Consider the following 17,901-nt stretch of genomic DNA (forward strand, 5'->3'; position numbering starts at 1 on the left):
GTTTCCTCCTCCAGGGAATCTTCCTGACCCAGGGATCGAAACTGCATCTCCCATATCTCCTTCATTGGCAGGTGGATTCTTTACCACTGTACCACTTGCGAAGCCCACAGTTGTGGGGTAGTTGTGTTTAGAACTGATGCCTAGATTTAAACAATGCATCTTGAACTCATTGCTCCATTAGGCAGCCTTAGGTGTAGAGCTCAGCTGATGAGCCTGCCCTGTATTATTCTGGGAGTCATTTCTCAATGATTGGAATCGAATCTTTCAGGCCTTCCAATGATTTTATAAGCCCCCAGTTCCCTGTGTTAAATTCCTTCCTGTTTAAAATTTTAAGAGGAATCTGACTGATACATAACCAATCTCTAATTTAATTTAGAGAGAGAAGACCCCCAAAGAGAGGATCCTGGCTCATCCCTTTGGTTCCCTGAACATGGGAACTCTATTCCTAGTTTGGTCAGTTGTGCTGGGGGAGAGACTGAGGCAACTACAGTGAGGAGTGAGAATGTCTAAAAGTATATGAGGTCAAGGAGGCACTGGCCCATCATAAAGTCCAAGATGGGACTAGATCGCAGAGTTTCCAGTGAGGAAGCAGCAGGAGATGCATCCAGAGAAATCTGCTGAAGCCAGATCATGTTGGGCCTTTTAGGAATCATTGAGAAATGTAGACCAGTCTCAAGAACAGTTGGCAGCTGGTCAAAGGTTTAAAACAATTGAAACCATTTAAGGATCTAGATTTTAGGCAAAAATCTTGGCTGTAGCATGGAAAATGGGCTTCGGGGGTAAAAAAGAAAAAAAAAAAATGCAGCCAGGTAGACCAGTTGGAGGTCACTACCGCTGTCCACACGGGAGGTGGAGAGTGCTCTGGATTTAGAGAGTGACGGTAGAAATAGGGGTCGGGTTCCCTGGTGGCTCAGATGGTAAAGAATCTGCCTGTGATGCAGGAGACCCAGGTTCAATCCTTGGGTTGGAAAGATCCCCTGGAGGAGGAAATGGCAACCCACCCCAGTGTTCTCACCTGGAGAACTCCATGGACAGAGGAGCCTGGTGGGTTAGAGTCTGTAGGGTTGCAAAGAGTTGGACACAACTGAAGTTACTTAGCACACACACACAAGACACTCAAACCAAATACTTATCAAGTATGGGGAATAAAGAGTAATTTTTTTTCCTGCCATTATGGCATAAAAAGAAAGATAACCTAAAGGAAAGACTTGGTGATTGAATAACTCTTTGTGGATGCCTCCATCCAAACAGCATGGTAATAGTACTGAGGAAAATTTAAAAATTGGGAATAATTTAATTGGAAAAATAGGTAATAGAATGGAGAAGGGTACTCATAGAGCTAAGCAATACAAAAGCAGATATAGGTTGAACTAATAGATAAGACATTGCAAAGCAGAGGAAGATCATAATTTGAACAGCCCCATTAATTGCTCAAATGGATCTCTGTGCAAATTACATTTTAACTTCGATTTTCCAGAAAATTTGTTTTATAAATAAACAAATTTCTGTCTAAGAGAATGGGAATGGCCCACCTATAATTGTGTGATGTATGTCTTGCACAATGGCTTATGGCAATCCTAATTTGAAGCACTTTTCTTCAGATTTATACTTATTAGATAGACAGTATTATAACAACATTAAGAAAACATTTTTTCAGAAAATACTTTTTACACGTGATTTACCCATGATTAGGACTAGTCTAAATTCCTTCTGTGACCTAAGATTACTCTCTCAGTGTATTTGTTATTTTCAATTTTTCCAAATTCCCTTCTCATCTTGGCCAATATGCATACTTAAAAAAACATTGTTATGGTGGTAATCAGCATTCAATTTTCTACTCTGATTTTTTTTCATTTCAAATAATAGAAATAACATTTTATTATATTCCTGTATTATCCTTCTTTTAACAATCTATTTTATAATTTTGTATCAAATGGACATAGAATGAATTTAATCAGACTTCTTTTGTAATCTGAGGAAATTTAATCAATATCTTGTAACTATTAATATTCTACTCATTAAAAATATTGAATACCCTTAGAAAAACTTATTTGGATAGTATGAACATGTAAAATAATAAATATTCTTCCAAAAAACTCCTACCAAATGAATGTCTTATTGGAGTATGGCTAAAAAGACCTGCATTGGTATCTGGATAGTTTTTGTCCAGAGATCATATTTGCCGTTTGTGTTTACACTGTAATGAACTATTTTAGGATAAAAACTCAGGAGGTACATTTTACAAAAACATAGGGCAATGGGAGGCACCACAGAGAAGCAACAGGGTGTGGTGGAAAGCATGTGAGTTTTGGAATCAAATGGATTTGGACTGCTGTGCTTTGAAATGCTATGTTCTGCAAAAAGACTTGTGCAAGAATGCTCATAACAGTTTTATTTATAACAGCCCAAACAAAACAACCCAGGTGCCCATCAGTAGGAAAATGGATAAATAAACTGTGATATATTTACCCATGGAATACTAGTCAGCAATAATCAGAATAATCTACTAATACACAGAAACATATGGATGAATGTCAAAATTATGGTCAGTGAAAGAAGCCTTACACAGGAGTATATACTCTTTGATTCCATTCTATGAGGAGCTAGACCAGGGAAGGTTAACCCATGTGGAGAAAATCAGAACACTGGTTGCTTGTAGGGGTTGTGATGGGAAGTTACTCAGAAAAGACATAAAGGGACTTATTGGATGATAGTCATGTTCTGTAACTTAGTAGAGGTTTGGAGTGGACATATGTATGTGCATCTCTGAATTTATATAATGTTACATGTGGGATTTGTGCATATTATTGTATGTAAAATGTTTCAAAGGAAAAGAAAGAACCTAAACAATTATTGGACTCTAGTTAATGACACACATACCAAAGTATTTCAACCTACTTTAAAATGTATAAAATCTAAAATGAATCCATGGATGGATAGAGGGATTAAAATCCAGACACATACAAGAAAGAGCAAGCATAGTAAAATGTTGATTATAGAACCTAGCTTTTCCTAGATTGAAAATTTTCAGGATGAAATATTGGAAAGTGGTTTTGTTTGTTTGATTGTTTTGATCTGTGACATGTTTCATAAACCTCTCAGTTTCAATTTCTGCCAAATGAAGGCAGTAGTCTTTACTTCACAAAGTTGTTGCAAGGTTTAAGAAAAATCATCATAAAAATAGACCTGCAGGATACCCAGCAGAGGTCCACAGCCTTGTGATGCTGCTTACCTTCTTCTTCATCTCCTCTTATTTGCCCTGTCAGTTTATAAGCCATAATGTATAGTTTGGGATTTGGTAGCATTACCTATGGTGGTCTGAAATGCTGGTTGCTGTTGTTTAATCGCTAAGTCATGTCTGACTCTTTTGCAACCCCATGGACTATAGCCTTCCAGATTCCTTTGTCCATGGGATTTCCTAACAAGAATATTGGAGTAGGGTGCCATTGCCTTCTCCAAGGCATCTTCCCCACCCAGGGACAAACCCCCCATCTCCTGCATTGACAGGTGAATTCTTTACCACTGAATTATCAAGGAAGCCCAGTCTGAAATGGTATGTAGCAAAATTACTGGAATTATGGGAGATGAACAGTCCATCTGTTGATTATATCTTCCTTAAGTGGAGGAACAGTTTTTAATGATAGTAGTGGCTCAAATTCCATTAAAGAGGGACAGCCTGTGGAGATACTTGCTTTAAAGAGAGTCCCCCAAAAGAAAAAAAGGACAAAGTGTTACAGAAAGTAGTCAAAGGGGTTTTTTAAAACTACGTAGTTAATCAGGTCACTAACAGCCCATATGTGAGCAGTCGCTTATTTAACCTGTGTTTATTGAGGGTTTGCTGCATGTCTGGCACTATGCTCAGAACTAGGGACACAGAGATGAACGAATGCTCAGGATAGACATAGGGGCTTGCCCTCATGGAGCTTACATTCTAGTCATGCTAAAGTTAGTTGGATTTACAGGAATCAGTCTGTCATCCAGCAAATATTTACTGTGTATTCACTCTGTGCCAGGAACTTGGAATGTCCATAGTGAACCAAACAGACACAGTCCACTGTCACAGGGCCTATGATCTAGCAGAAAAAAAGGAAGGCTGAATCAAACTGCTGTATGTAACTATAATGAAACTGTCACATGGTAAGTGTACAAAATACTATGAAGGAGAAGTACAGTGTTCTTCAGGAAAGTTTGTCAGGAGAATATTTCCCATTAGTCTGGGAGAAAAGACTTTTCTCCTAGACTTTGCTCTGTTTAAAAGAGAGAAGTGAGCAGAGGACAGAGCTGGGGAGAACCCGTGGCCCCCACTGGGTCAACAACGAAATAAAGAACAGGGTCAGAGGCACCGGCAGCAACGTAGCAGTCATGCTGTATGCCACTCCTTTGCACGTCTCCTTGGTTTCCGCCCTAGGAGATCCCGTGTGGTTCGGCTACAGAAAGCAAACTGAGAATTGCTAAATTGCTCTTCACCATAGTAAGGGATTCTGGAATTAGGTTTATCTTCTACTTGGTCAAAGCCTACAGAAAACACCCCCAACACATCCATGGTGCCAGGAAGCTGCTGGAGACACGGGGCCTGAGATCATTAAACAAAAGCAATTATACAGCTGATCCATCTCAAGAACATGTCCCCAGCGGAGGTCATCAATTCCCAGCAGAGAGAAGACAGAAGCCAAGAAACTACCAAGAGCTGATTAGAATACGTGTGTGTTGAAGATTAAAAAAAAAAAAAAAAAAAAAACCAACCTGTTGCTCCTACAATGATAACACATCCTGGGAACAGATACAAGCCACAGCATCACCGCACCACACATTCTATAGTGGGGACAGGCTGATCTGTTGGAGTCTGAACCACTCACCTCTGAATCGGAAGGGGGCTGGGCTACACTCGAATAACTGTCATTTTCCAGCACTAGCAGCTGACATATAACAGGTGCATAATAAACACTAGCTGGATCAACACAGGTTTGTTTCCATTTGCTGCCTGATTCTCTGAAGAAAAAGAAATACATGGAAACATCTAAGGATGAGCAAAGGAAATGTATAAATCATAAGTTAATTTAGAGGTGTGTTAGGATCCAGCCAAAAGGATGAAAGTGATGGCACAGTTCAGCTTCTGCCTCTGCAAGCATGAACTTGTTTCTCTGTCCACAGGAATGACAAGGACCAAAAGCTGCAGTTCATCTTCTTCAGGTCAAGAAGTGCTGAAAGTGACAGAAACCAAGAAAATCAGAGAAGCACAAGGCTTGAAAGTTAGCATATAAGCGTTATGGCATTAGCTCACCTGGCTTCCTGGTCTCAGCTATACCACAGGCTAGCTGCTATTTTTGAGGTAAGCCACTTTGCCTCTATTTTCTGCTCCGTAGTATGGGTACCTGCCTTGCAGTTTCTCCCCTCCCCTAAAAGAATCATTTGAGTTAATGCCCTCAGCATAATTTTGGGCACATTAGTGCTCCACAAGCTTTAGTTTTTACTCTTAATGATTTTCAAAAGTGATCCCAATTTCTTCTCTAAGCTTTTTCAAGAAATACAGTTTGCTAAGTATATAACTGAAAGTAAAATGTCATAACTCTATAACGACTTTTATAGAAATATAGTCACAAATCAGGGGGGGAAAAGTCCTTTTTCTCAGGCCCTGATTTTGCTCCAGATTGGATGATACCACAGCCACACCATGGACCATAAAGTCTAGCCTCTCAGAATTGGAAATGCCCCTCCTTCTGTCATCAGGCTATCGGGCAACCCAATAAGAAATTTAGGGTCAGTTCCTCCCTTAAACAGCTATGCATAAATAAACTGGATTATCTTGCTGTAACCCCAGGGTGCAAAAAGTCCAAAGAATCTGTGCATTCTGACTTTGCCAACGCTGGGTCTCAGGCCTCCATTTGTCTGACAAGCCTTGGAGAGAGTGAATATGTATGTTTGGTGTTTACCTAGGGTAGCATCAGGTCGAAACAATGGCTCTGCTTCATGCTTTGCTGACTTCCCTAAGTGTCATTACTCTTGGAATAACAGTCTTGCAGAAAAATTGACACATTTTCCTTTCTGGTGTGTCTCTGCATAAATTGTTCCTCCCTCTGCAAGATTAACTAATACCATCTGTGAGTATTCCAGCCCCTCTCTCAGCTTGCGCTTGGATCTGCCTGCTTCTCTTCTCTGCCTCTTTTCAAAGGTGCAGGCAGAGGCGAGCTCCCCACTACCGAAGGGCCAAACACTGTCAGAGCTCAGGTTCCCAAGCCCTGAAATCCTTTGCTTCCAACTGCATCTGCAGGCAAAAACAATCCTCGGGAGATTCGGCCCTCCCACCGCCTGTGATAGGCTGCTTGGAATAGCAACGGCGTGTGTCACCGAAAAGGGCAAAGCTTTCGGAAATAGAAACAAAGTTGGTCACAAATCACATTGGCTTTGCTCGAAGTTTTTTTTTTCTTTCTTCCCCACCTTTCTTTAGCATGCAACCATGGGGAAAGTGACCGCTCGTGTCAGCTGGGGAAGTCGGGGCGGCTTGGTGCCCAGGGAACGGCTGTAACTTCTACGTGACCATGGTACCTGTTGAAAACGCAGAGGGCCCCAGTCTGCTGAAAGCGAAGGGGCGAGCGGCGGAGGCTGATGGCAGCGACAGAGCCAGCGGCGGCCCGCATCCTCCCTGGGCGCGAGGTAAAGCGAGGCAGCCCGGCCGCGGGACCGCGAGAGGAGCGCGCTGGACGCGTGTCTCACTCGTGTGCGTGCGTGTGCGTGTGTGTGTCCACGTGAGCGTGCAAGGTGCCTGGAGACAAGGGGGCAGGATCTGGTGGGAGAAGCGACAAGGAGCCCTAATGGGAAGACTGAAGTCTCACTCCCCCTAAGCCGGGTCCCCTCCTCTGTGGGGGCTGTATCAGGGATAAATCTCCTTCCTTTGGAGAAATTGACTGGCAAGATAATCGCGCCGATGAAGACACCCCCACACACCCCCACATACACACATTTTTTTTTTCATTTCTTGTCACACATGAATAATCTGTAACAATTGGACATTCTAACCACCATTTTAAAAACCAGCATTTTAAGGAGGCTTCCTAAAATTATTAGTTACATAATCAATAAATTCAACTTTCCTTTTAAGTGCCCAGCGTCTTTTTGTAATGAATTTGAGCCTTGTTTGCAGTCTAAAACGTCTGCTTACTTGCTTCTGCTTTCTTTAAAACCGGCATGTAAGACTGAGGTTTGTTTAATACTTTTCCTTCTGGAGATGAAATTTGGAAAAAGTTTTCATTCATTTCAGTTAACTTTGCTAAACCATATTCACTTCCATATTAACAATTTTCACAAACACACTGCCCACACTTAGTTGCCTCTCCTGATCAGTTACTCTTCAAAGGAATAGCAACTCATTGTAATGTGAAATGAAATCAAACACAGATAATACCCCCTTCCCCTGCTTCTCTCAGCTCTGCTCCCTCTAATCTTATAACACATTCCCAGGCCATATATGAGAATTTCATGAATAACCCAAACCACCAAATAAATACAAAAAGTATTTATCTTTCACCTTGGGATGGAGCTGTATACTTTTTTTTTTTTTTTAACAATTGTTATTTTAAAATAATTCTGTTTTAATTTAATTTTATTTATTGCATGCAGAGTATTAGTTCCCCAGTTCCCTGGCAAAGTTTTAACCACTGGACCTCCAGGGGAAGTCCCCTGTATGCTTAGGTTTGCCTGGTGGGATTGTCTGATCTTGGAATTCAATCCACACTGGAACTGAAGCACCAAGCGACCCCTCCTCATAAATGGAGAAGCTCTCCTTCCCCTCTGCCCTCCAGCTCAGCCCTCTCTAGCTTCCCTCCTTCTAGTCAAGAATTAATATCTGGGGTCCCTTACACTATGGCCCAGTCCTCTCTTCAGCAGAGCTGCCACTTTCTCTAAGTGTGATCTAAGTCCAAGAACAAACAAAAGAAACTTGTATTGGGGAGTAGAGAAAGAGTGGCGAAGTTCTCTCTGAATTCTCTCAAGATTGAGCTGGAGGGTGAGTTGAGGTGGTAATAGCGACAAAAGCATTAACTATATAGAGTCAGTGATAAATGTTGCAAAGAAGTTGAAGACAAACTTTATGCTGGAGCGGCCTCCATGGTAACAATCAAAAATGGACTGTTTCATTTTGATATGTCTTTGAAAGCATAGTGTCCTTTTAATGGGTCAGATTGTCCAAGTTCACAATGGAAAGCAAGTATGTGTGTTTCTAAAGATTGAACACACACAATTTTCAGTTAAAGTACAACTTTAAACTGTTGAAAAGAAACACTAAATGAATAAACACCATCAGTTGTCTTTTACATTTAACTTTAAATGAATCTTTATCATGTAGAAGAAGAAACCTAAATGCTTTTCTTAACTCCTTAATGAATACAGCTCTGATGGGTGCTATATGTAGCTTGTATTTAGACAAATACAAACCTTATTATTACTTTCATAAATTTTCCTAAATTGTCTTCGACATTGTTGGTACCCAAAGGCAATTATAATGAACACATAGTATGGACTTGTTCAGCTGTTTTGACAAGTTAGTTCACCTCTTCTATCGGGGTTGTATTTTTGTCTGATTTACAAAGATGTCAAAAGAAATATTTGACAAAAACTTCTTTCAACTTCTTTATATTTTAAACTTCCATAGCTTCATGCAGGAAACTTCAAGTGTTTAAAATATGCTTAATAATTATCCTTCTTTTCCTGCATTTGAAGGTAGCAAGTTGTTCTATATTCCTAGATGAAAAACAATGTGCAAAGAGGAATGAGTTATAAACCCAGGATAAGGTAATTAAAGCATTTGAGATACTGAAAATTGAAACAAAACAAAACCCAGTGATTGCACCCCTTAATGCTGTTGTGCATAGTGAAAAGGGTTGGCAGATTCTCCTTGGCCAAACCCTCTAAACTGGAAGGAATGCTTTGTTCCAGTGGCTAGAAGCTAATGACTTTAAATTCATTTTCAAGAAGCTATGGCTTAAATGGGTATATTTTTAGTAAACATTTCAGCTTTCATAGCCATGTTATAATTGACCTTGTAGGGCAAGGTTGAGCTCAATTTGAAATCTTGGTACTTAAAGCCAGCAACAGATGATAAGGCGAGAAACATGGATGGCTAGAGCACCTCACACAAGGAGAGCAGGAGTCCAGAAGATGTGTGGCTGGCCCAAGTTCAGGGGGTGGCTGAGCAAAGCGGACCCTGGCAGCCTGGGGCCCAGCGGGGCCTGCTCCTTCCTCTCAGCTGCTGCGTCTCCCAGGCTCCTCTAAGTCATGATTCAACAACTGGCTAGGAAGAGGGTTTCCTTAAGTCCCCCATTACCCCACTCTCTCCGCCTTTCCCTCTCAGATCTGCCCAAAAGGCCAGAAACAGAACAATACTCGTTGTATGAGTGCACGTTTTCCACACCACAGATCCAACTGCCCGATGTACTGGAGCCCAGATCGCTGGAGCTAGGCTCATCGAGTCAGCGACCCTGACTGCACTTCATCCCCTCCCAGACCCTTCTAAACCTGAGCTGCCACAGTCCCGCAGTCTGAGATGTAAGAAATGCACACCTCTGCTACTGAGGTGACTGCGCTATGGCAGTTGTCCTCAAACATGTTTCAAGCTGTGCACTCGTTTCTGCAAATGGAGTCTGAGGAGGTGGTCAGTGTGTGAGATGCGTAAACGTGGCACTTCTTTAGAGGAAAGGGGGGATTGCTTCTCTGCTCCCCTCGCATCCCCTGGGGCCCTGAGCCGGCTCCTGGGTCAGGATCACATTAGCAAACCTCAGGTCCATAGCTGCTCTGGTTATGGAGGTCATGTTTTTGAGGTTGGGGCATATTTACTGTGCTCCTACTATGAGCCTTGGGCTCTCAGAATTAGCCTAAACGGGTCCCTCTTGAATTGAGTCGGGCTTGGCCTTCTCAGGCTTCCTCAGACAGCCCAAAGGGAAGTTTACTTGTAAGATAGACTGAGCAGACTGGGGAATAGACTTGTTTTCAGGGAAGAGAAGATCAGACTGACCACCTTGACCTGATAACAGAGCTTCGACTGTGAGACCAACGTTGGGAAGTTACTTTGGGAAGACCCAGACCTTGACCATTCCCATTTTCCCAGGCTTTCCACATATTAAAAAGTGACATCTGAAACTAATACAGTAGTGTAAATCAACTATACCTTTTAAAAAGCAGGGAATTTTTTTTAGTAAACCGTATACAGTATATGTGTATCAAAAGAAAAAGTGAGAAAACCTGAGACAAAGCTTGTGCTTTTAAAAGCATATGTATCTAACAAATAAATGACAGTTACAACAGCAAAAAACAAAAAAGTTGTGTATGGCTTGATATTCCCAAGGAAATGGCAGAATTTATAGACATCTGAATTTGTGAGGGACAATAGATGCTTTTTTCTGAAAATAAGACCAAATTTAAAGATAACCGTCTTCTCTTTCTCTTCAATCAGCTTATCTTTGGGTCTGTACATTTAACCTCACTTGGAAATCATATCAAAAATCTAAATTTGAGGGGTTTTGTGACAGTGAGACCTGGGTAAATGGCTTCTCCGGGACTGGTGGTGGTGGTTTAAGTCGTGTCCGACGCTTTGTGACCCCATGGACTGTATGTAGCTCCTCTGTCTGTAGGATTTCCCAGGTAAGGGAGAAACCTCTAGAGAAATATGGCGGAAGCTGTTCCACTGCCACCTCTGGGTGGGTGGTGTTTAACTCACATAGCAGGGACCTTCTCCCTTTAATGTCATGTCACCCCGAGAGGTTGGGGAAGATTGCCACTTGTCACAGACCACCTCTAGGCTGCCGCCACAGCAGCAGACATTCATTAATGACAGCCTGTGGTGGCAGAGCTTGGCAGACAAGGCCAGGCCAAGGAGCCTCCAGCAGTGCCCCTGACCTGGAGGACCTGAAATTAGCCTGTGGATACCAGCGTGCCCAGGCAGGTTTAAAGGCGATGTCTATTTTGACATCAGTACCTTGCACCAGTACCTTGGTGCAATTGTTAGATATTTTCAACATCACCCTTCTACTAGTAAGATTGCCGACAGGACCCGAGTGACTGAGTTCTTAGGAACAAGCCTGGTGAATAGCTGGAAGGACCCTACTGGGAGCCCTCAGGTATATTTTTTATGTATTCTCTAGGGTGTACTTTTTAGTGGTCTAGACCCCGAAATAGCTGAGAAAAACAGAACTCAAAATACAGTGAGTCCACTCTGGAGGCGACTATGGAAAATAATTTGCATATATGTATTAAAGGTGAATCAGCCCATTTTCAAATGCAGTTTTTAATTGCTAGAGATGTGTGGGATGATATTTTGTCACTGAAGAATAGTTAGTTCTTTTTTAAAAGTTGATTAATTTTTGGCTGCGCTGGGTCTTCCTTGCTGTGTGCAGGCTTTCTCTAGTTGTGTTAAGTCGGGGCTACTCTGCCATGCGGTGCCCCAGTTTCTCACTGCGGTCGCTCCTCTTGTTGCGGAGCATAGGCATTTAAATCGAATGGAATTGGGGCTCCCAAACTCAGCTTTTTCTCAGGAACAGCCTTCCCCAGGTGGAGGAGTTAGCAAATAAAATAAGGCAATGAAAGAAAGCCACCTAGAAGTACGCCAAGTCATGGTGTGAGACAGGAGAAAAGTTGAAACAGGCTGCTTTCCAAGCGGCTATTTGACCAAACACCAAATGAGAACAATTCCCTACCCGGTCTTCCCTCAGAAAGTACCCAACCTCGGGAGATTCCAAAGCAGTTCAGTGGTTAGGCCTCTGTGTTTTCACTGCTGAGGGCCTGTGTTCAATCACTGGCCAGGGAAATAGGACCCACAGGCAGTATGGCGAAAAAAAAAAAGAAAAAAAAGACACAGAACCTAAAATCCCTCCAAGTATTTCCAAGCTGAAACATTGAGCCAAATATACTACCTTTATAGTAAACATGAAGTCATATGAGGTTTTTTTTTTTTCTATTTTATTTTTTCTATCTTGGCTCCTTGGTAAAGCTGTTTTTCCTATATCACAGCATGCTCATTTATGCATTTGCTAAATTGTTATGCTCCAGTGATATACTAATTTTTCTATACGATTTATGTGGAAGTGATGAGACTAATTCATCACATTATTCTTACTTTAGGAGCTTTCATTCTTTTTGACTCTGACTCACTTTATACTGTTGTGCTGAAGTATCGGGGAGAAAAATGCAATCTTTTGACTTTTAGGAATATTTTCTTTCCCTTTAAGAAAATCAAATACTATTTAAATTGTAGAATTGTGCATCCCTTGGAAGTAATCTCCAACCAGTCCATCCTAAAGGAAATCAGTCCTGAATATTCATTGGAAGGACTGATGCTGAAGCTGAAGCTCCAATACTTTGGCCACCTGATGCGAAGAACTGACACATTTGAAAAGACCCTGATGCTGGGAAAGATTGAAGGTGGGAGGAGAAGGGGATGACAGAGGATGAGATGGTTGGATGGCATCACCGGCTCAATGGACATGAGTTTGAGTAAACTCCGGGAGTTGGTGATGACAGGGAGGCCTGGCGTGCTGCAGTCCATGGGGTCACAAAGAGCAGGACGTGACTGAGCAACTGAACCGAACTGAACTGGAAGTAATTGCGTCTCAAAAACAATCATGACGAAAATCTGACTGCCATTATTAGGCCCTGTGGCTATTAGCTGCATCCATATTATTTTATTTATATTATTTTTATTTTATAATGTGTTGCTCCTGTATGCACTTGTTTCCACACACTTTGTGCAAGTTTGAGCTATGCACAATGCTAATTTATATATGGCATCTCAGCCTCAGATGTGCAAGGCTTTTTGAGAATAAGAGAGGGAATTTCCTGGTGGTTCAGTGATTAAGACACCGCCCTTCCACTGCAAGGGCCACAAGTTCAGTCTCTGGTTGGGGAACTAAAGATCTCACATGCCTTGTGGCATGGCCAATGAAATAAAATAGAGATGATAAATAAAGAATGGGGGTGAAAGTTGTAATTTTAATCAGTATTGTGAAAGAACATCCCTAGCTAATGAATGTTTCATTTCTTTTGGGTAACAAAATTGTAGAAAACTCAAGGTAAAATCACAGGAAGAATTTTTCATGATTTAAGTCCCATTGTGTAGGTATTGCCAAAAATAAAGGGATTCAGGAATGTATGAAAAGGCAGAATTGTGATACTGGAAACAAGGTGTCATGTTACTTCCTTCCCTATCAGTAACAGACTGTTTCAAAGTTTTACTTACTTGTTAGGGAGATTTCACCCCATAGATTCAGACTAAACAAATGTTTCTTGAATGATTATTGTGGGTAATTCAGTGAGGTAACATTACCCTTGGTTGACAGATAAGGAAACTGAAGCTAAAAGATCAAAAGCTAACAGTTACCAAGCACTTACTAGTGTGTACCAGCTACTTTTCTATTTCATTTATTCTCATAACTTTATGAGGTATGTGATATTATTATCTTTACTTTAGGACACAGAGGAACAGAAAGATTAAACTAGACATGTCGGAGTCTAGCTGTTAACTAACCAAGCACTCTGATTCCAAACTGTACCTTCAGCGTTAGGTTGAGGTACCTCTGGGAGAAAAGCAAAGTGATTGCTCCATGTAGCATGGATAACAGCCTAGAGTTCTAAACCTCAGTGTTATATATCTCTGGTGGCTCAGACGGTAAAGAATCTGCCTGCAATGCAGGAGACCTGGGTTTGATCCCTGGGTCAGAAAGATCCTTGGAGAAGGGAATGGCTACCCACTCCAGGATTCTTTCCTGGAGAATTCCACAGACAGAGGAACCTGGCGGGCTACAGTCCATGGGGTCACACAGAGTCAGACACAGTTGAGCAACTAACATTTTCACTTTTCACATTCTAAATCCACGCCAGGGTTTTGCACTTGAACAATAATACCATCCAACACTGATGTCTCTACTTTCTGCTCTGTTCCTTGATCTGATCTGTGAATTTGGGTACCCATCACACTTGATTCAGAACTTCATTGCATTTCATTTTAGCTAGTTCCCTAATTTTCCATATGATATGTCTTTTTCTATAAGATTATACATTTCTGGATTAAAATATTTATTCTTGAACCTATCAGATCTCTGAGCTAACTGTTTAGAAAATACCGTACAGCTCCTATGAGGTAGGAACTGTGCCTTTTCCTCTGTGTTGCCGTCAGGGATCGTGTGCATATGGCACAAGTGCCGCTATCTTGTAGGCTCAGAAATGTGTCAACACGCTGCTCCATACGCCCGCCTTGCTGACTGCACTGACCATCCAGATGAACCTGTCTGCTCTCTGTGCCCAAGATGGTACTGCTACGGAGTACATGCTTAATTGTTAAATCAGTGAATGAGTGACGTGTTTGTTGAGCTAAACTAAAACCCATTCTAATTCTGCAATAGTTATTGACTATCTACTGTGTAAGTGGTACAGTACAGGATACTTCCGTGTAAAAAATAAAAATATCTAAAATATTATCTGGGTCCATAAGTTTTACCAACTCATCAGAGAGATAAGAATCTAAATAATGACAATCATTTAACAAATATTAAGCATCTCCTAGAATCAGACATGATGCTAGAACCTGGGTCCAATGGTCAACCAGAGACATCTGTGCAATGCAGATGCATATTACCAATGGGTGATGAGAGAGACGGGATCAAGAAACGTAGACAGGAGGAGGTGACCAGACACATATGCCTTGGTAGTGCACAGGGGATCCTAGAAGACAGTATGGCTAAGCTGAGTCAAGAGAGTATCACTGAGGCCAGTAAGTTTACAGAGAACATTCTAAGCAGAGAAAATAGCTTGTATATGAATTTGGAGAAGAAAGATTGGCACATTCAGGGAACTACAAATATTTTTGTCTGATGGAAGCACAGAGTTCAAAGAAGGAGAAAGAAGGTTATGAAAGAATCTGAAGATGTTAAGTAGGGACATGTCATGAAACCTTTGTGTGATAAGTAACATGACAGAAAGAATTATTAGGAAAAGATCTTATTGGTTTACAGAAATCAAGAAAAGTTTCTGAAAGTGATGATAGTGGTGACAGAGTTAGGGGGTCTTGGAAAACTCTTCCTGCATGCCTCTAAACCCTTACCATCCTTTTATTTTTTATTTTTTGGTTGCAGTTTGTGGTGCAACCAGGATTAAACATGGGGCCTTTGGCAGTGAAAATAAATAGTCCTAACCACTAGACCACCAGGAAAGTCCCACTATTCTTTTAACAGTTAAACAAAAATAGCTCCAGCTCCCATAAAGTTAAAGTCACATACCTCTTTATTCCCCAGCTCTCTGCCCATCCTCAAACACACACAGTATACTGGTGTACATTAGGAGTCTTAGGATCAGTTTCTGACCACTTTTTACACCACCTTCCTATTTACCCTGGTTTCTTGCCCTTCGCTTCCCAGAGCTGGTCTTTTCTCTTATCCCTCTTCTAGTCCATGCATGGATCACAATCCTTTCCTTCACATACTCAAATCCTATTCTCTCAAGTTCTTCGTAGATTCTTACTGACAATTTGAAGAGGGCTATAGTGCAATTAAATATTAGGTGGACCCATTCATACAATTCTGTCAAATCCACCTTAGAGACTTTCTTGTCAACCAATTTTTGCTAGAAGCTACAAACCTCTTGTACTATTTTTCTCTTATCTTCATTTCTCATCCTTACCCATCCTCCACAAGTTGACAAAATCTCCTGACCTTTTTTTCCATCTGTCTTACTTCTGGGTTCTGTTGGCCATTCTTTCTTGAGCTCTCTCTCTCTCTGTCTCTCTCTCACACACACACACAAATTCATGCTTCTTAGCATTTTCTCCCTTTCTCCCTCTCCCTCCCATGACTTACCTCTGTTATCAACATGACCCATGGCCTTTTCCCTTAACCCTGAGGTGGCCATCCAGGTATTCATTTTTAGTAAATAAAGTGCTCTTCCTAAGAACTTTACATCCACAAGCTTTACAATATTATTGCCTCCCTATTCATTCCCTTAATTAAAGAATTTTTAAAGCACTGAGGATGACTTTCAACCATTTTTGAGTCCCTGGAATCCTTTTTAAATAGAAAAACAATTTCAAATTCTCACATACTAGTTTTAACAGTTTTACGTTTAATGATTAGAAAATATAGAATGGCAGGCAGCTACTCTGCATTCACTCACACTTTGAATTAAAACCTTTTACTTCATCACATCTATGTATATGTATGGACTCTTGAAGGACAAATGTGTATGTTACTATTTTTCCTAATGTTTAGTGAGCATTGATGGGATGAAGATCCTTTTTGAAGACTATCAGTTTTCAGATGTCCTTCACTCACCACAATTCACGCAGATTGAGAATCTCCTTTCTGGAGATGTCAGAGGTCTCTGGGTAAACGGCTGCTGGTTTGTTCTCCAGATTCACCCCCTCTTAACTGTATATTGAAAATCCTCTTGAAAAGCTGGAAAGAGATGCAAAATTGCAATAACTTTAAGGCCAGGTATACTTATCAGTGGGTTAGAACTTGTGCTGCGCTCAGCTGCTCAGTTTTGTCTGACTCTGCCTCCCCATGGACTGTAGCCCGCCAGCCTCATCTGTCCATGGGATTTTCCAGGCAAGGATACTGGAGTGGGTTGCCTTGCCTTCCTCCAGGGGGTCTTCCCTACCCCGGGACTGAACCCACATCTGCTGTGGCTCCTGCATTGCAGGCAAATTCTTTACTGCTGAGCCACTGGAGAAGCCCAATGTATAAAACAGGGAGTAATATTTTAGTTTTCCACAAACTGTCACTGAGCATCCCTACTGAGAGAATTTTCATCGATCAAGGGATAACATCTCCACAGACCTCTTGGAGCTGCTTTTTTGAGATAGTCAGAAGGCTTTGCTCCATAGTATAATTCTTCCCACCCTATCCTATCACCATCACTTCCCATTCTATATCTCTTAGCAGCTACAATTTCCAAGACTTCAGCAACTCTGGCTAGACCAATGAAGGACAGTGGTATTCTAGAATGTGAAAATCAGTGTTAAGAAGAGACGAAGCTCAGATGAGCCGCTGGAGTGGTACATTCTAGAAGTTGTAGTTTTGTATGTGCTGTTTTTGACAAGCAAAAAAAGAAAGTTTGCTGTATACAATGCAGAGATATTATCCCCCATTCACAGTCAGGGGACCAAAATGTAGAAGGAAAAAAATTCCTTTCTCAGTTCAATGGGGTCACACCAGAAAAATAAGTTACAGACATGAGAAATGTGGCTAGCGTCTGTGCACATTAACTGCTCCTTCAAGTCTAACTAAGAACGTTTCCAACTGCAGCTGGGTGGTTAGGGTAAGGTGTGTCAGACACTGAAAACTTAAGTGCTATCTCAACTTCCTTTTTATTTCTTTGTCTTTTCTAACTGGGTAACTAGGAGGTTCAGATACTTATTCTCTCTTGCAGCCAAGTTTGGCTATGGAACCCACTGGTTCTGGTCAGTGAGACATGAGGATAAGTCTTTGTGGGGAGGTAAAAAGTTATCCTCAACCTTTTTAGGGCCTGTGACTGAGTCCAAAAATTAAGCCAACAAAGACAGTTGAACACAAAAGCATCCATATTTAATTAATGTAAGTTTTATGTGACATGGAAACCTTCATAAGGAAATAAAAGCTCAAAGAAATGATTAAGCCTGAGTATTTTTATGCTTGATTTGTCATGAAAATATGACAGGAGTATGAGGTTAAGTGTAGTAAACCAGGGGAACCTTAGCAAGTTTCTTCATTGAAATCCTTCTTGGTGCCCCTTTGCTTTGCTTTCTGAGATAAGGATGTTCTTTTCCTCCGGGTATAACAGAAAGTACCTCTCACATGAAATATTCAACATGCCAAGATGTTGTATTTTGGGTTAGCATGTTGTGAACGCCACCATCTTTCAAGGTTCTTCTGGAAAGTTCCCTCCATGATA

The 17,901-nt window shown here is 41.3% G+C and overlaps 1 protein-coding gene across 1 annotated transcript in view; it reads left to right on the forward strand.

The window, feature by feature from the left end:
- Positions 1-6,358: 6,358 nt before the first annotated feature.
- The window catches only part of SLC2A12 (solute carrier family 2 member 12), a 58,222-nt gene continuing 46,679 nt past the window's right edge, over positions 6,359-17,901 (forward strand). The window contains exon 1 of the mRNA XM_065931314.1: positions 6,359-6,651. Within this exon, the coding sequence (XP_065787386.1) occupies positions 6,537-6,651 (115 nt within the window). The 5' untranslated portion in view covers positions 6,359-6,536. The remainder of the gene's footprint in view (positions 6,652-17,901) is intronic.

Source organism: Muntiacus reevesi, chromosome 3, assembly GCF_963930625.1.
Source record: "Muntiacus reevesi chromosome 3, mMunRee1.1, whole genome shotgun sequence".
Taxonomy (NCBI): domain Eukaryota; kingdom Metazoa; phylum Chordata; class Mammalia; order Artiodactyla; family Cervidae; genus Muntiacus; species Muntiacus reevesi.